Genomic DNA, 15,618 nt, shown 5'->3' on the forward strand with positions numbered 1-15,618 from the left:
GCTGGCTTCTTTCACTTAGCGTAATGCTCTCCAGGTTATCATTGGGTTTTTACATGCCAGTTGTGCAACTCTAAGAACTGAGCTTCAGGGAAATGGCGATGTCATTAAATCTATCAAAATCCTGCAAAGGGTCTGCCTACTTCAGAGCCCAACTTAGTTCCTTTTCTCTCAGGAGCATCAGGGCTTGCTTGGTGGGAGCTGAGTTGAAGTCCTCAGAAATTAGTCAGGTTAAATGAGTCTTGATGTGTTTGACTCGGTGTCCTGGTACAAATGGCATGAGGAACCCCCTACCTCGTTTGTAAAGACTCCTGGCTTTGATTTCATAGGCAATTATCTCTGCATTTTTTAACCTCAAGTACCAGCTGCATAATAGAAGGGCTCTGAATCACATGTGATCTTTTTCCTTAATTTTCATCTGCTCTCACCTTTCTCATTAGAGCAATCTATAATGAAGCCTAAGTTACCTTCTCGGTGTGTCAGGCAGATCTAAAGATGATAAAATACAAAACCTGGCACTAGAAATGATTGGGCTAGTTGGTTTCCATGATCCTTTAGCAGCTTTCTTCATTGTTCTTTGGTGTCAGAGGACTTGACAATGCCACCAGCCAGTGATGGGTGAGTGAAGTGTGGAGCTGACTCTCCTTCTCATGTTTGTCCTTTGGCTCTGGTGTCAGGAACAACCAGATGAACTTGCACTGGCATGAGCAGGGCTGTCCTTGGGGTTGGCCTGCTGGAGAAATGCTGTCAGACCTGATGACTAATAGGCCTGCGGTGCAGTGAGGTCACTTAATGGACAGAAAACCTGAAACACAGCAGGCTCATCAGAAAATAAAAGGCAGCACCATACTGCAGCAGCAATCCTGTTTACCTGTTTACCAGCTGATTGCTAAGTCAGATAACCTTCAGTCCCTTTATAGCTTTTGGTTCCTAATACATTGAAGTTTGGAGGGAACATCTGAGAAATTAGTAATTACCTTTTGACATTTTAGTAAAAACTTGAAGCATTTCAATTAAGAAAATGCAGGATGTGTATGTACAAACGTGTGTATTTGAAAGAGCTTCCAGCTGGATCTATATCCCATTTCCTTTAGGCCTTTCCAGGGCCAGGCTCTATCAGTTACCCCAACTTTTGTATCTGCAGCCTCTGCTTTTGCACTAGCTTCATTTTATCATATAAATATGCCCACATCTCCCATCTTTAAGAAAAGAATCCTTTCTTAGTCCTACACCCTTCTTTAGCTCTGGCCCAATTTCCCTCCTTCCCTTTAAAGGTAGCTTCTGACAAGGGTAACCCAGCCCTTTACCCTTCTGCAGTCTGGCTTCCCTCTTCCTCCCATGAAGCCATTCTGTCTGAGGTCACTCGTGAATCCCCATTTGCCAAACCCAGCAGGCGTTCTTCAGGCCTTGTGAGTCTTCCTCATATTATTCGACCTCTCTGCTGCCTTTGACCTTCTTTCTTCCTGAAATTCTCTCCCTCTTTGACCTCCGTCACGCCGGGCTTCTGCTTTCTGCTCCCTGTGGAGCTGCTCCTTCCCAGTCTTCTTCCTGCAGCCATTCCTTAAATAGTTTGGTTTTGCCAGGGTCCAGTCTTTTCTGTTTCCCTAATATGTGCTGTCCTGGGCTGTCATTCATTCTCATGGCTTCACCTAACACCTGTGGGCTGGGAGCACACAGATCTCCTACCTGACTGCTAGACAACTCGACTTGGCCATTTCACAGCCTGTTCCAGTCCCCTGCCCTAACAGCTGAGCTGCCCTTTCTCCCCAAACACAGCTCCCCTTCCTTGTTCCCACGTCAGTAAGTGGAACTGCCGTTTACCTATTGGACCTCACTGGAAAACTGAATCCCAAACCTCCTCCTGGCCTTTGCTTCCCGTTAATCCTAATGACCTGTGGGCTCTGCTACAGAAACCTATCTTTCTGCAGATTTCTCTCGGACCCCAGGCAACCTGTAAGTTCTGTTCAGCCCCCATCATTTCTTATCTAATTTACAAAAAAAGTTATCCAGCGCTTCACTCTCCTCCCCCATCCCACTCTGCTGTCAGTGGTCTTTTAGAGGCACAAATCTAACCATGCCTTTCTCCTGCTTGAGGCACTGCTCTGGCACCCCATCTATTCTAGGGCATTCAAGACCTCTCGTGGCTGGCTACATCCTGTCTCTAAGCCCATTCCCTGCAGTTTCCCCACCCCAACATGGACACATGGACAGCTCCTTCATCTTCACACATGGCTCTCTGAGAGTATTATATTCCCTCTGGCCTCTCTGCTCTTACCCACCTACTCCCTCTACCTGGAATGCCCATCCTTCCACCGGTTCAGACTGACTCTGTTCTCTGAGTTAGTGTGAACAAGTGGAGACTTGTCAGTTCTCTGAGGCCTTTCCTGACCAGGTATTCTGCAGGCGTCCCCCACCCCTGCAGGCATGACTGCAGAGCTCAGCTCCACGCTGTGAACTGGGACTGTTTGCTTGCTGGTCTATTTACCCCACGGGTCTGCATATTCTCTGATATTAAAAGAACAGTGCTTGTCACATGTCATGTACCCAGCATCTACTTACTGCAACGAAATACGTACATACTGATTTTAGGTCCTGATTTTAGGCTTTCACCATAGTGATAAGTCACAGAGGTCATAAGGCTGGACTTTATTAGCATTAAATTCACGGGTGATATGATCACACGTCATGTTTTCTGCCACCGGTGCAAATAATCATCCATTCTTTCTTGACAACATTAACAATAAAAATTAATGCCGTGCTGACTTTCCTAAGGGGATGCCGATCTTTGCCTCCCGCACATGAACAGCTCCCCAAGCAGTCCCCAAAGTGGCTACAAATTTATCTCTGCATCTCCTGCAGAGACTCGTCCTCTCCTAGTCAGATCTGCCTAAGGAGCTGAATGCTACCTGAGCATGCCTTGGGCCTGCGGGTTCTCCACAACCCCTCCCACCGCTCAGAGGTTAAGGGGAGCTGGCCCCTGGGAGTCCCTGCTTGTTGCATCCGTTTTCTAAAGAGCTCCTGTCAGAAGGGCCAACTTGTACCTCTAAGCCACAGCAGGGAAAAATCCCTTGACGTTCCCCAGGTGGGAAGTTGCCGAGGCTTTTCTGGGCTTGGCTTTTATGTCATTTACTCTGTGTATCCCCTGTGGGTGGTCAGCCTAAGGGAGATATTCAGAGAATGTCTTGCGAATTCAGTCTGCCTGGAAGACGAGGCATGGGAGCGAGGAAGGAACGGCCAGCAGGAGTAAGCCCTAAGTCATCCTACCCTGCCTCCGAACCCAGCCTCCTGTAAGCCAGAGTGTGTGCCTACCTCTAAACAGCTGCAAAATGTCTTTTTCTGATTTTACTTACGTTACGAAGCATCTCTGTGACCCTCTCAGGCTTCCGTCTCAGGAGCTCTCTTCTCATGTTTGACTTCAGGGTTTTGTGCTACCATAGCCGTCCGCCCTCCAGGGAAAAAGAGCTGATGGGCGTTATCTGCACTAAAAGTCTCTTTTTTTATGGCCACTGCTAAATCTGGACACAACATCTTCTCCAGACATAATAAGCTCAGTTCCTTTATCTTGTCTGCATATATTGCACTTTCTAATTCTTTATGTCTGTTATGACTGACCTCATGTCAACTGTAGTGTTAGACTCCGAAGAGTAATAGAGAGGAGACAGTAGATAAGGTGCTGCCGGAGGGGCTTAGCATCTCTTCTAAAGGGAGAGGGAAAATAAACACTTGTGAAATGTATTTACATTCATAGCAGCACTACATAAATGCACAGCTAACTTCAGCTGTACAAAAGAAAGTATTTGAAAGGGTATTAGAGATGACTGTGCCCAAAGCTGGTTAGTTATTGTGAGAAGAAGGTGAACTGTTTGGAAGCAAGAAGGAGCCAGGCTGGTAAGGAAAAGCTCAGAAATAAACCCACACCCATATGGTAAATTAACTTACGACCAAAGGGTGGAGCAAAAGTAAGGTTACAGTTGTGAGTACTCGAAACACAGAGTTCATTCTTGTATTATTATTTATTAACTATTGTGTTATTTTCCATATGAACTGTAACCCTACTCTTGCCCCACCCTGTATAATGTAATGGTATATGTCAATTATACCTTAATAATTTTCTTTTTGTTAAACTGAATATTGTCTTTATTGCTCATCAAAGTGTTCATTGACATATCTGCCAGCAGTTAGCACAACACCTGGCTTATTTTTGGCACTCAGTAAGTGTTTGTTGATGAGATAACTGGCTGTAGTACTCTAGTAAGGGAATACCAGGATGATTTTGTTTGTAAATTTATAAATAATTCTTCTATCCTGTATACTCTGTCATAGAATTCATGGGTTTCGGAGCAAAAAGAACTTTAAGTAGCAAGACATTATAGATATGCTGCCCTGTATTTGTCCCTGCTACAGTTCATTTCAATTGCCTTCCTTCCTCTAACTCTTTAGCTGACCCACGTTTGTACAAACAACGAAAGAGGCATAAGTTAATTTTGAAATGATTTTCCATCCTACTCACTTGGTTCACTCTGTCTCTATTTATCAGCCCTGCTGCCATGTTGTTTTCATTTTACCTTATTTAAGGGATTTCATTAATAAGCAGTCACCTCTGAAAAAGATACGCCTTCCATTCAACCATGCTCAAACATCCTCTGTCCCTGTATTAGATTATGGTACATTGCTATCCTTGTAGTCCCACTGAAAGACTGTGCCCTATGTTTCCTTTTTTGCACATATGTTTGGGTCTCCAGTCTTTTTGCAAATACAATAGTCCCCCCTTATTCATGGGGGATATGTTCCAAGATCCCCAAGTGGATGCCTGAAACCACAGATAGTACCGAACCCTATATACTGTTTTTTCCAATACATACATACATACATACCTATGATAGTTTAACTTAAAAGTTAGGCATAATAAGAGATTATCAACAATAGCCAATAGTAAAATAGAACAATTATAATAATAAAATAAGGGTACTTGAACACAAGCACCGCTATACTGCCACAGTCGATCTGATAACCAAGACGGCTGCGAAAAGGTAGTTAGCATATGCAGCATGGATACACTGGACAGAGGGATGATTTACATCCCAGGCGGGACGGAGCAGGACAGTGTGAGATTTCACCACACTGCCTAGAACAGTGCACAATTTAAACCTTATGAATGATTTCTGTAATGTTCCATTTAACATTTTCAGACAGCAGGGAACTTAAGTAGTAGGAAGCCAAACCACGGACAAGGGTGGGGGGAGCTACTGTATTTTTAAAAAATCTATGAATGCAATGTTGTATCCTGGATTGGATATTTGAACAGGAAAGGACTTTGGTGAAATAATTGGTGATATCTGAATAAAGCCTGTAATTAATTAATTTATTTATTTATTCTTTTAAAAATATATCTTCATTGATTTCAAAGAGAGGAAAGGAGAGGGAGAGAGAGAGATAGAAACATCAATGATGAGAGAGTCATTGATCGAGCCCGCAACCCGGGCATGTGCCCTGACCAGGAATTGAACCCCAATTGCCTGGATCCCAGGTCGATGCTCAACCGCTGAGCCACGCCTGGCATGGCAAAGCCTGTAATTTACATCACAGTTCCTATTTTAGTTGTGATCAATGTACCATGGTTGTGTAAAACATTAATATTAGGGGAAGCTGGGTGAAGGGAGGGTGAATGATTTAATCTCTAGGATTTGTCAAGTAATTCACACTTAATTGAAAGACTGAATAGTGAATTTCTCAGTGAGCTGGATGGATATTAGGTCAGTGGTTGTAAACTTTGGCTGCACTAATATCAGGGGAGTTTGTTTTGTTTAACATTGATTTGTGGCAGGCTTATGCCCTGTTATTTTCTAAAAGCTCCCCAAGTGATTCTAATAGCCAGGGTTAAGATCTATCATGTTAGGCGATTCCAGAAAAAATGCCCCCTGTATAACTCTCTTTTCAATAACCACATTGTATTATAGTTACCAGTTTAGGTACCTTTCCCTCATTTGACTTTATTTATTTAAATTTTATTTTTGTTTAAAATATTACAAATGTCCCTTTTTCTCCCCAATGACCTGCTCCACCCTGTCCCTTCCCCCTTCCCAGTCCCTCTCCCCACCATTGTCCGTGACCTTGGGTTGTGCATATCATTTGACTTTATGTTTCCTGAACTCAGACACTACGATTGTCTTATTCATAACTGTCTCCTAGCGCTTGGCACACAGTGGACAGTCATAAATGTTAGTTGAGTAAAGTGGTGGTTTCTTTCATTTAGGACACAAGAAAATTGCATAGTATCATATAAGACAGAAAATGCTAGAACCATGCATTTTGTTTTAGGTGTATGTATGTATGTGTGTGGGGAGGGGGGATGATGGTGATGATGTTTTCTAACAATATACACTTTGGTACCTTATCCATAACCTATTGGTGTGTTGTTTTTTAAGTTCACTCATTGTCATTAATCCAGATGCTATGAACTGACAGCAGCCAAAGATATGGGACTTCGTCAGGGAGTCCCAGTTTGAACTATTTTATCCCATTATTCCCATTTGTACCTGGTTCTAAAACTTATCATTACTATACATGTAAGAGGATAGTTCATTGATGTGATATATTGAGCACTATAGTCCCTCCTAATGAAACCCATAGGAGCCTCTAGACAAAAGACACACAGGTTGCCACTCCAATGATTTTCTCAACTTCAAAATCTATTAATTCAGACATAGAATAATGGAGCTGGAAAGATATTTAGATATATAAATGGAGTTCAGTCTACTTCACTCAACAGTAAAAAAGCCTAAGAAGGTTTTTTGATTTGCCTGAGATGACACAGCTCGTTAGGGACACAGCTGGTACAGGAAACCTGGTGCTCTGGCCCTCAGGCCTGGATCACTACATGGTACTCACAGGACCTTGGATTATGTTAGAAATGCAAGTCCAAACATTTACTTCCATCTTGCTATCTGTTAGGAAGAAAAATATCTGAAAAAAGGATCACTACAGATTTCTCAGAAGGTGTGAGGAGGAGTATAGGTGGAAAGGGGAGAAGGCAGACAAGAGGGATCTTAAATGAGACTTTGAAACTTATCAGAAAAAGTGCATTTTGTGGCAGCACCACAGTTCATGTGTATTTCTGTCCTTGTTTTCAGAATTTTCCCCAGAGAATACCTCTTTCAACAGATCCACCTGTATTCCCTCGCCGATCTGCAGCAGGTAAGTACTCAGAGGGGCCATTGCATTTCTGTTTTCTCCCTGGGGAAGTGCCTTTGTTGATTCTGGTCTTGGCACAGAATTCCACCATCACTGGGGTAGTTTTCTTTGTAAGCCCTGATAATCGATTAATTTCTATTCATAATGGAAAAAAATAAACTTAGTATTAAGAGATATTCCAGGACAATAACAAATGTTGGCAAGGACATAGAGAAAGTGGAGCTCTCATACACTGCTGATGGGAGCGTAAGATGGCACAGCCCCTGTGGAAATAGTTGGGCAGCCCCTCAAACAATTGAACAGCTACCATATGACCCAGTAATTCATTCCTAGATATGACCAACAGAATTGAAAACATATGTTCACTTTAACACTTGTCCATGCATATTCATAATAGCCAAACAGTGGAAACAACCCATATATTCATCAACTGATGAATAAACATAATGTTTTATATCGTACAGTGGAATATTATTTGGCTATAAAAAGGAGTACAGTACTGATACATGCCACAACATGAATGTGCCTAGAAAACTTCATGCTGAAAGAAACCAGACAGAAAACAATACATATTTTATTATCTACTTAAATGAAATGTCCAAAACAGGCAAATCCATGGAGATAGAAAGTAGACGAGTGGTTGCCAGGGCCTGGGAAGAATAGGGGAATGACGAGTGACTGCTAATGGTCTGGGGTTTCCTTTGGGAATGTTGAAAATGATCTAGAATTACATAGTGGTGATGGTTGCACAACTGTGAATATGCTAAAGACCGCTGAATTGTATACTGTAAAAGAGTAAGTCTTATGGTATGTGAATTATATCTCAGTAAAAAAACTGTAAAAGGAAAAAAGATATAAAAACAGCGAATATTCAGTTCTTTGTGCTCAAGCCAAACAGTTGGATGACTTTAAATTTTAATAAAACATCACAAAGCACATAAGAGTCAAAATCATCTTTTTATACTTTTATTATTAGTGTTTGGCCATTTAATGATTGACAGGTTAGCAGCCAGGAAGAAAACTGACATTTGTCTGTTCAACCCAAAGTTCTGAGTATGTTAAGCTTTGGTTAATCATTTAAATCAGCAACTCCTTCCCTAAGAAGACACTATATGAAGGCATATCTATTGATTCTTTCAAGAGTTAATTAAAAAAAATAATAATTATGACAACTTCCAGAACATCTCCAACTGCTGTGATTTTGTTCCTTTGTTTGTTGTTTTGCCCAGAAGAAATGAGGTCAGTTAGGAAACTGTACAGATCCATCAGTCATTTTTCAAGACTGAAAAAAAAAAATCTTAAAAGTAGTTCAAACTTAAGACTTTTGTCTGTTAGAGGCAGGAAATTTGTTTTAAATGGTAAAAATAGTTTTAGAGCATTTAGCTGGAGAGATCTGAGGGAATACTAGTTTTAATTTCCACTTGTGCATTGAGTTTAAACCTCTTTCTGAGTATCAGCTCCCTCCCCTCCTTTGGTCCTGCCTGCCCATCACTACATGATCAAGCTGCAACGATTTGCTGGCCTAGGTGGAAGGGGATCTATTTTTATCTTTATTTATTTATTATTATTTTTTAAATTCTCACCCAAGGATATGTTTTTAATGATTTTAGAGAAAGAGGGAGAGAGAGAAACATCAATGTGAGAGAGAAACCTTGATCGGTTGCCTCCTGCATGTGCTCTGATGGGGAATCGAACCTGAAATCTCGATATTGCCCTCACCAGGAATTGAACCTGCAACCGAGCCATACCAGACAGGGCAGGGATCTATTTTTAATTATGATTGACCAGTGGTGTTCAAGGGAAAGCATTGATGAAAACACCCATGATGCATTTATCTATTTTCTAGGACTCTACCTGATCATAGTATCTGAGGACCAGACTATCACTTAAGAAGTATGTTTAAAGGCACCAATGTATTATCGTAAAGGAGGTTGAAAATAAAATGGGTGGAATTCATAGTGAGTTCTCTTTGAGGAAGCTTTTTATAAATGAGTGTTGATACCAGATGAGAGAAAGTAATCCATATTCATTTTAGAGTGTCAAAGTAGCATATCTATTTGACACAACAAAATCTGCTTTTTAAAAGGCTTTCCTATACCCCGCTGTCTTTTTCCCCCCTTTTCTTTTCCTTGCTATAATCACACCATCCATGCCAAGCAGCTTACTTAAATCTTGGTGGGCCAGACCATTGGCCCCCGAAGCCCCATAAGCAGCTTAATCAGCTTTCAGCCTCAGTAGTAAAGTGATAGAGGCAAAGCCCCAGCTCATCCAACTCCCTGTGGGCGGGGCAGCTAGAGCTCCCTACATCCATTTACTCTAACCTGGCTCTTTGTGCCTGGCTTTAAACCCCCCAAACTTATCATATTTAGAGGAGGTTTAATTCAATTACCTTTCCTGCCTGGGGTGGGTTAAATTGGATTTAGCTTTTGATCTGTCTACATCTAGGCTATCAGTACTGAAGGGCACCTCCATCCCATCTAACCTTGACTTCTGAGTACATTTCAGCCATGTTTTCTGGATCTGAACAGTTCTTGCAAATAAATGGGTAAGGGAAGGGAACACACGTAGGGAAAAAAGTGCTATTGCTTTGTGACAGAGCGTATCAGTGGTAGCCGGTGACCCAACATAACCGGCCCAGCTTGCCAGCTGCCCGTTGTCCAGCACCATTTTGGCCTCTGTCTGGCTGCTTTGTCTTATTGTTTCACATCAGCTCAGCCATTTCTCCCCACTTCATGTCTCTCCTCACTCCTAAAGTAAAGTTCTCTATAAAAGCAGGTCTTTCTCTCATATAGAACAGCTATAGAAACATGCATTTCAGTTTATAAATTTTGCAGGGGAGAGGAACTAAAACGAGTAGCTAAAGAGTTATAGATCTCAGTAATAATATAAATATCCTCCCTAAAGGCAGATTTCTTTCTCCAAATTTCTCTTCAGTGAATTTGATTTTTCTTATTAGTTTTTATTTTAAAAACATAAGACACAGACATCTTCCTCTCCAAAAAGAAAAACAAAGTTAAGAATTTAATAAACATCATAAAGGAGTATTTATAATTTAAGTATATACAATCTTAAAATAATACAGTATACACAATGGGGAGAAAAAGGGACATCTGTAATATTTTGAACAATAAAAAAAATACAATACACAAAGAAATAAAAATAATACAGTACACAACACACTAGTAACACTTACAATAAAGATGCTGAAAGAATTCTGGCACAAAAATATTTACTATCTTCTTATCTCTCTTTCTGTTTTCATTTTTATAAATAGCAATCCCTTAAGTTTTAGCCAGTAGACTCAGTTCAACAATTTGGCTGAAGATTTTAAGCTACCTTAATGCTTCTGATGTTACATTCAAGACAGTTTTCCCCTTCTCATTATTTGAATTTTCTGGCCTCTTTGCATGTATTCTCTCTTATGATCAGACACTTGGACGTTAGAAAATAAATAGCACAGACTGACCCTGCTTAACAAAGGAAACTCCCTCAAGTTGTTCTGGGAGCAGGAGTCACCTGCCCACTCGCCAATGAGTGCCAGTTATTGGCCAAATTTATAGCTTATGCTAGTACTGAGTCCCTAATTGTCTATGTATTTCCCTAGTGATTAAGTTGCTCACTGGATTTTACTAGCACACATGGAAGCAACAGTTGAACAACACAAGTCATTACCCAGCTGTAATCGATGGCAATGTGGTGACATGTAAGATAAGAGCCAAGGGCTCCTCCTGGTCTAGTAGCAGGGCTAAGGGAGGGAGTGAAAGATGAGGGCAGAGGCTTCAAATCCCAGGAGCTTGGGGGTCTACCAGCTTAAGTTATTTGTATCTTAAGTTTGGAATTTCAGATGAATTCCTGTTCAGCAAAGTAAAAACTGCTAGAAAATCCTATTAAATCTGCGCTCTTTGAATGTAAATCTACAGAAAATAAAATCTCATAAACAGAAATTTCCTTTCAGGAGGTGACGATGCATAGTGGGTTTTGGAACTGACAGGTGGTTCTTATAAAGGATTTGGCAGGCAATGACTAAGCATATGTGAGCAAATGGACATGTATTGATGCATTTTTTAATCTATAAATCTCAAGATTTATTTTTATTTTTATTTTTATTTGTATATTTCAATTACTGTTTACTTTCAGTATTATTTTGTATTCGCTTCAGGTGTACTGCATAGTGGTTACTTTATAATGTGTTCCCCCAATATTTCCAGTACTGTGGTTGCATGTTTTGAAACTGAGTTACTACTTTTTAAGGGCTTTCTCCTGGTTTAATACTTAGGGGATAGAAAGCAGAATAGAATTTGTGTTTTGTTATTTTCAGTCTCTCCACCGTTATCCCAATCCATGGAAAAGCTTTAAGGTGGGAGTGCAGAAAGAGAGAAGCCCTGTGAGAGAAGCAGGAAGAGGCGCCCTAACTCCCATGCATAGCTCTCCTTCCCTGCAAACTGCCGGACAAGCCTTCTCCTTACTCGCGTCCCCTTAGCTGTTTCAGCACTGATGAGAAAGTTCCACACTTTACCAGTAGAATACATTAGTATATGTAAGTTAATGTTCAAGAGATTGTAGTTGCTCGTAAGGAGCAAATCAGAACCCTGGTTTAATATGTCATTCCTCCGACTGTGTAAGTGATAGGAGAATTCATCTAAAGTTCCTGCTACTTGCTAAAAGGAAAGGTCAGATTTAACGTCTAAATTTTGGCTACTCATTCTCTTGTGACAAAAACCTAAAATGTATATTAATGACTAACGCTTCTGGTGTTACTCACCTTTGGGGCATATGTAAGTTAAGCACTGAATGATTCTGTTTGTACGTGATTCATGAGAAAGGATACTGGATGATCCCATGGGTGAGGCAGCCAGTTAGAGTAGCCCCTCCCCACCCATTCCCTGCACCGCCTACCACTTCACCTCCCAACACACACACTCCTCTTGTGGGACAATCTGAAGAATTGACTTACCCCTTGTTCACCTTCCCTAAATTTCTAAACTAGACTGTACCTGCAGATTAAGGCAGTTTAGATTCTAATTAATATAAAGTATATTACTTGAGATGACTAAATTATTATTTTGGCACCAATTCATTTGTCTTATAAATAAGTTGAAAACATAGCATGATATTTGAGGGGAGAGAGATTTCAACAGATAAGCTTTAATGATGAAAAAAAAAGATGGAGAAGTCTGGAATTTGGAGTACTTACTAAAGAGATGTGAAGTGGGCAGAATGCCAGAGAGGGGGACCCATAGTTCTCAAGAGCCATGAAAAGAGAGGGGAGTAAATGAAGTGCAGAGTACCTTTCTGGAGTTGCCTACAATGTCTGAACTGTTTGTTTTATGCTAACACAATAAACACTTATACTGAGCAGCTTTCAATGGATGGATGGATGGATGGATGGATGGCTACACACACACACACACACACACACACACACACACTATCCTAAACTCACTAGCTCTCTTCTCAGAAGAAAACCAAACTAATTATGTTAGCCCCTAAACAAAACAATATTAGAAATGCTAATCTATAAAATAACTACACAGAATTCTAAAACCAAATAAAAATCTCTTGCTTTTTATGTCAGAATCATGGTGAGTTGTTCAATGTGGCGAACTTCCTAAACATTAAACATTCCTGAACAGCTAGCTACTTTTTCAGTTAAGTTTTTTGCTAGTCTTCCATACCCATGGAGCTTAGAAACTGTTATCTGTATGACCTGAACATTTGTCAGAATTGGCCCCAGAATGCAAACAGCGGTCCTCCCTTGAAGATTTTCTAGCGTTTTCTAGCTAGTGAGTATGATCACCAAAAGGCGATGCTAAAGGCATTTCAAAGCCACTTCTTAAAAACATACTTTACCAAATTCTTCTCCAAGGAAGTTATGCGAGTTATTTTGCATGGCCCTGCCCCGCCAGGCAGACACAGGCTCAGAGAATGTTACTGTCTGTGGGCGCTATTCAGAGTCAGCAGACAAAGATCCGAGCCCACGTGGGCACCCAGCGCAGCTGCCCTTTCACCGGAGAAGTAACAGGTGATGACCTTTATTCACATGGGGGCTGATGTCTTTGAGTTCACAGCCCACAGGAACACAGCACCTCAGTACCACAACCAAGTCACCAGTCCCCAAGCCTCAGGAGCCCAAGGAACTTGTATTCATAGCCTCACAGCGCCCCTGGTCCCCACACCATTGTCCACCCAGCGGGCAGGATAACTAATTAGGAGCATTTGGATTTAATGAGCAGAAAAACAAAGCATGACAGCTCGCCTGTGTTTTGTGGCCAGGCCTGTGTCGCTGCCTTCAACCCCGTCCCCCCCTCCCCCGAGCATAACCTGGGTGAGACAGGAATAAGACTTCCAGTAAAAAACATCACTAAATCTCTTTTAGCTACTTTAGCCAGGATTGTCCTAACCAATCCTGTTAAAGTGGATCTTTAGCAAGTGAATGTGTGTGTTTCCCTTGAAGATCTTTCAAGAGGGAAGGAAGAGATTGAATGTTATTCTTGGAAGGATGGGCAGGTTGGCAGCAGAGCAAATAGAAAGTCACTGTTTCTCAGGAGAGCAGGTAGGTGCTGAGCAGTTCATGCCTCATGTTCGGTCTCCCAGGGAGTTTCAGATCTTGGGTGGAGGGAGGAGTGACAGCCGCTGCTCAGTGCCAGGGCTGGAGCCTGGGTCTCCTGACTGCTCCCTGAGGCCTTCAGTCTTTGGAATCCTGCTGATCATGACTATGGTTTTTGGTGATTTGGTGATGGGACCAATTCGCTGGGTGAGTTAAAGTAGTTAACAAGGTGGTGATACAGATAGATTCTTATACCAGCTGGTTAGTCTTTGCCCAGAGAAAACTTTATCTGCAGAGCCAGGCACCACACCCAACTATGTCCACACACATGGTCCACAAAGCAGTGAAGCACTGGGGAAGGCGGGCAAGAGCTGTGGCAGAGAATGTGGCTGCTCTTTGGGGAAACCTGGTCAGAAAGATGACTGCATTGTGAGCGTTGGATAGAGAGCCTTGTCCTCCAGGTCAGAAGGAGCTCGGTTGAGATCAAGATTCCAAAAGCCCACCCGGAGCCCTTTAAGTATAAACAACATTGTAGTAGATGAGGGTACAACCACAGAATTGAGTAGTGTTTAGTCATTGCTAAAATCGCTCTCCGGGGGGTCCAGTTTCACGGTCCCCATTTCTACTTTGGCATCCAACCATCTGGCTCAAACCCGAGGTGGAATTGGACTCTCCCCTGCCTGAGCCCTTGGCCTGTGCTTCACACATGAATGTTATGAGTCACTAGGAACAGGCATGGAAGGATTTGGATCATAACTAACCCATCACATGGTCAGAGAAACAGAAATGCCCGCCATGCCACTGGTTAGTTAGCACTAGTTATCGATTGCCCCATAACAAATTACCCCGAAACTTAGTAACTTAAAAATCAACCTTCATTGTCTCCCGCAGTTCCTGTGGGTAAGGAATTCAGATCAGTTTAGTTAGGCAGTTTGGGTGTGGAGTCTGTTAGGAGGTTGCAGTCCAGATGTTTGTCAGGACTGCAGTCGCCTGAAGAAGCCTTTGCCTTCCAAGGTGGGCAACTTCCACAGCTGGCTAGTTGGTGCTGGTTACTGGTGAGGAGCCTCGGCTCCTCCGATGGAGCCTCTGCTCCATGTCCTCATGATGTGACGGCTGGCTGGAGGGCGACCTGGAGCATGGAAGCAGGTGAAGCTTTCCATTCTCAGGACCTTGCTTCAGAAGTCAGATAGCATCACTTCTGCCACATTCTATCCACTTGAAATAAACCACAAAGTTGGGCCCGCATTTATGGAAAAGAGAATCAGGCTCCACCTTCTAAAAGGAGGCTTGTCAAAGAATATGTGACTGTTTTAAAACCACCATATCCTGTAATGATCACATTTTGTATTTGTATTTTGCTTTACCATTTAAAAAGCATTTTTCCAAACAACTCTGTGAGAGAGGCAGGTCTGCCTTCTTTACATCCCGTTTATAGGCAAGAAAACCAAGACTTGGAAAAGTTAGCCGTCTGGCCAAAACTACACAGCTTCTACTAAGTGACTGAACCAAGACCAAAGCTGAGGTTTTCGGACTCCTTGTCCAGAGTTCCATCTCTGTATGACATGAGTGAGTGTCTGAGTGTGAAAAACAGGCAGCCTCTTGGGTAATCTCATACTTGCCATGCTTTGTGGCACAGAGATACAAAGGGGAAAAATATTTTCAAAAAGCTCAAGAAAAGAGAAATCTGAAGTCAGTTATGATTCTAATAGTTACTTTCTAGGAGAGGCCTAGGAAGCAAGGGCTCCCTTCTCATGTATAATATATTCACAGAGAACAGCCTTAGCCCCAGAAAGGCGTTTAAGTACTTCCCCCTCACACTCTGTTTCCCTGGTCAAACTTCCCTAATGCCACCAACAGCCAACATGAAAGGGGGCCCCAAGAGC

The 15,618-nt window shown here is 42.0% G+C and overlaps 1 protein-coding gene across 3 annotated transcripts in view; it reads left to right on the forward strand.

Annotated features, from left to right (window-relative positions):
• Nucleotides 1–15,618, forward strand: part of PLEKHM3 (pleckstrin homology domain containing M3) — a 156,743-nt gene that overhangs the window by 75,047 nt on the left and 66,078 nt on the right. For all 3 annotated transcript variants that reach the window (XM_081141783.1, XM_081141782.1, XM_081141784.1), the window contains one exon: nucleotides 7,128–7,191. In XM_081141783.1, the coding sequence (XP_080997909.1) occupies nucleotides 7,128–7,191 (64 nt within the window). The remainder of the gene's footprint in view (nucleotides 1–7,127; nucleotides 7,192–15,618) is intronic.

Source organism: Miniopterus schreibersii (assembly GCF_964146895.1).
Source record: "Miniopterus schreibersii genome assembly, chromosome: 7".
Classification (NCBI taxonomy): Eukaryota; Metazoa; Chordata; class Mammalia; order Chiroptera; family Miniopteridae; genus Miniopterus; species Miniopterus schreibersii.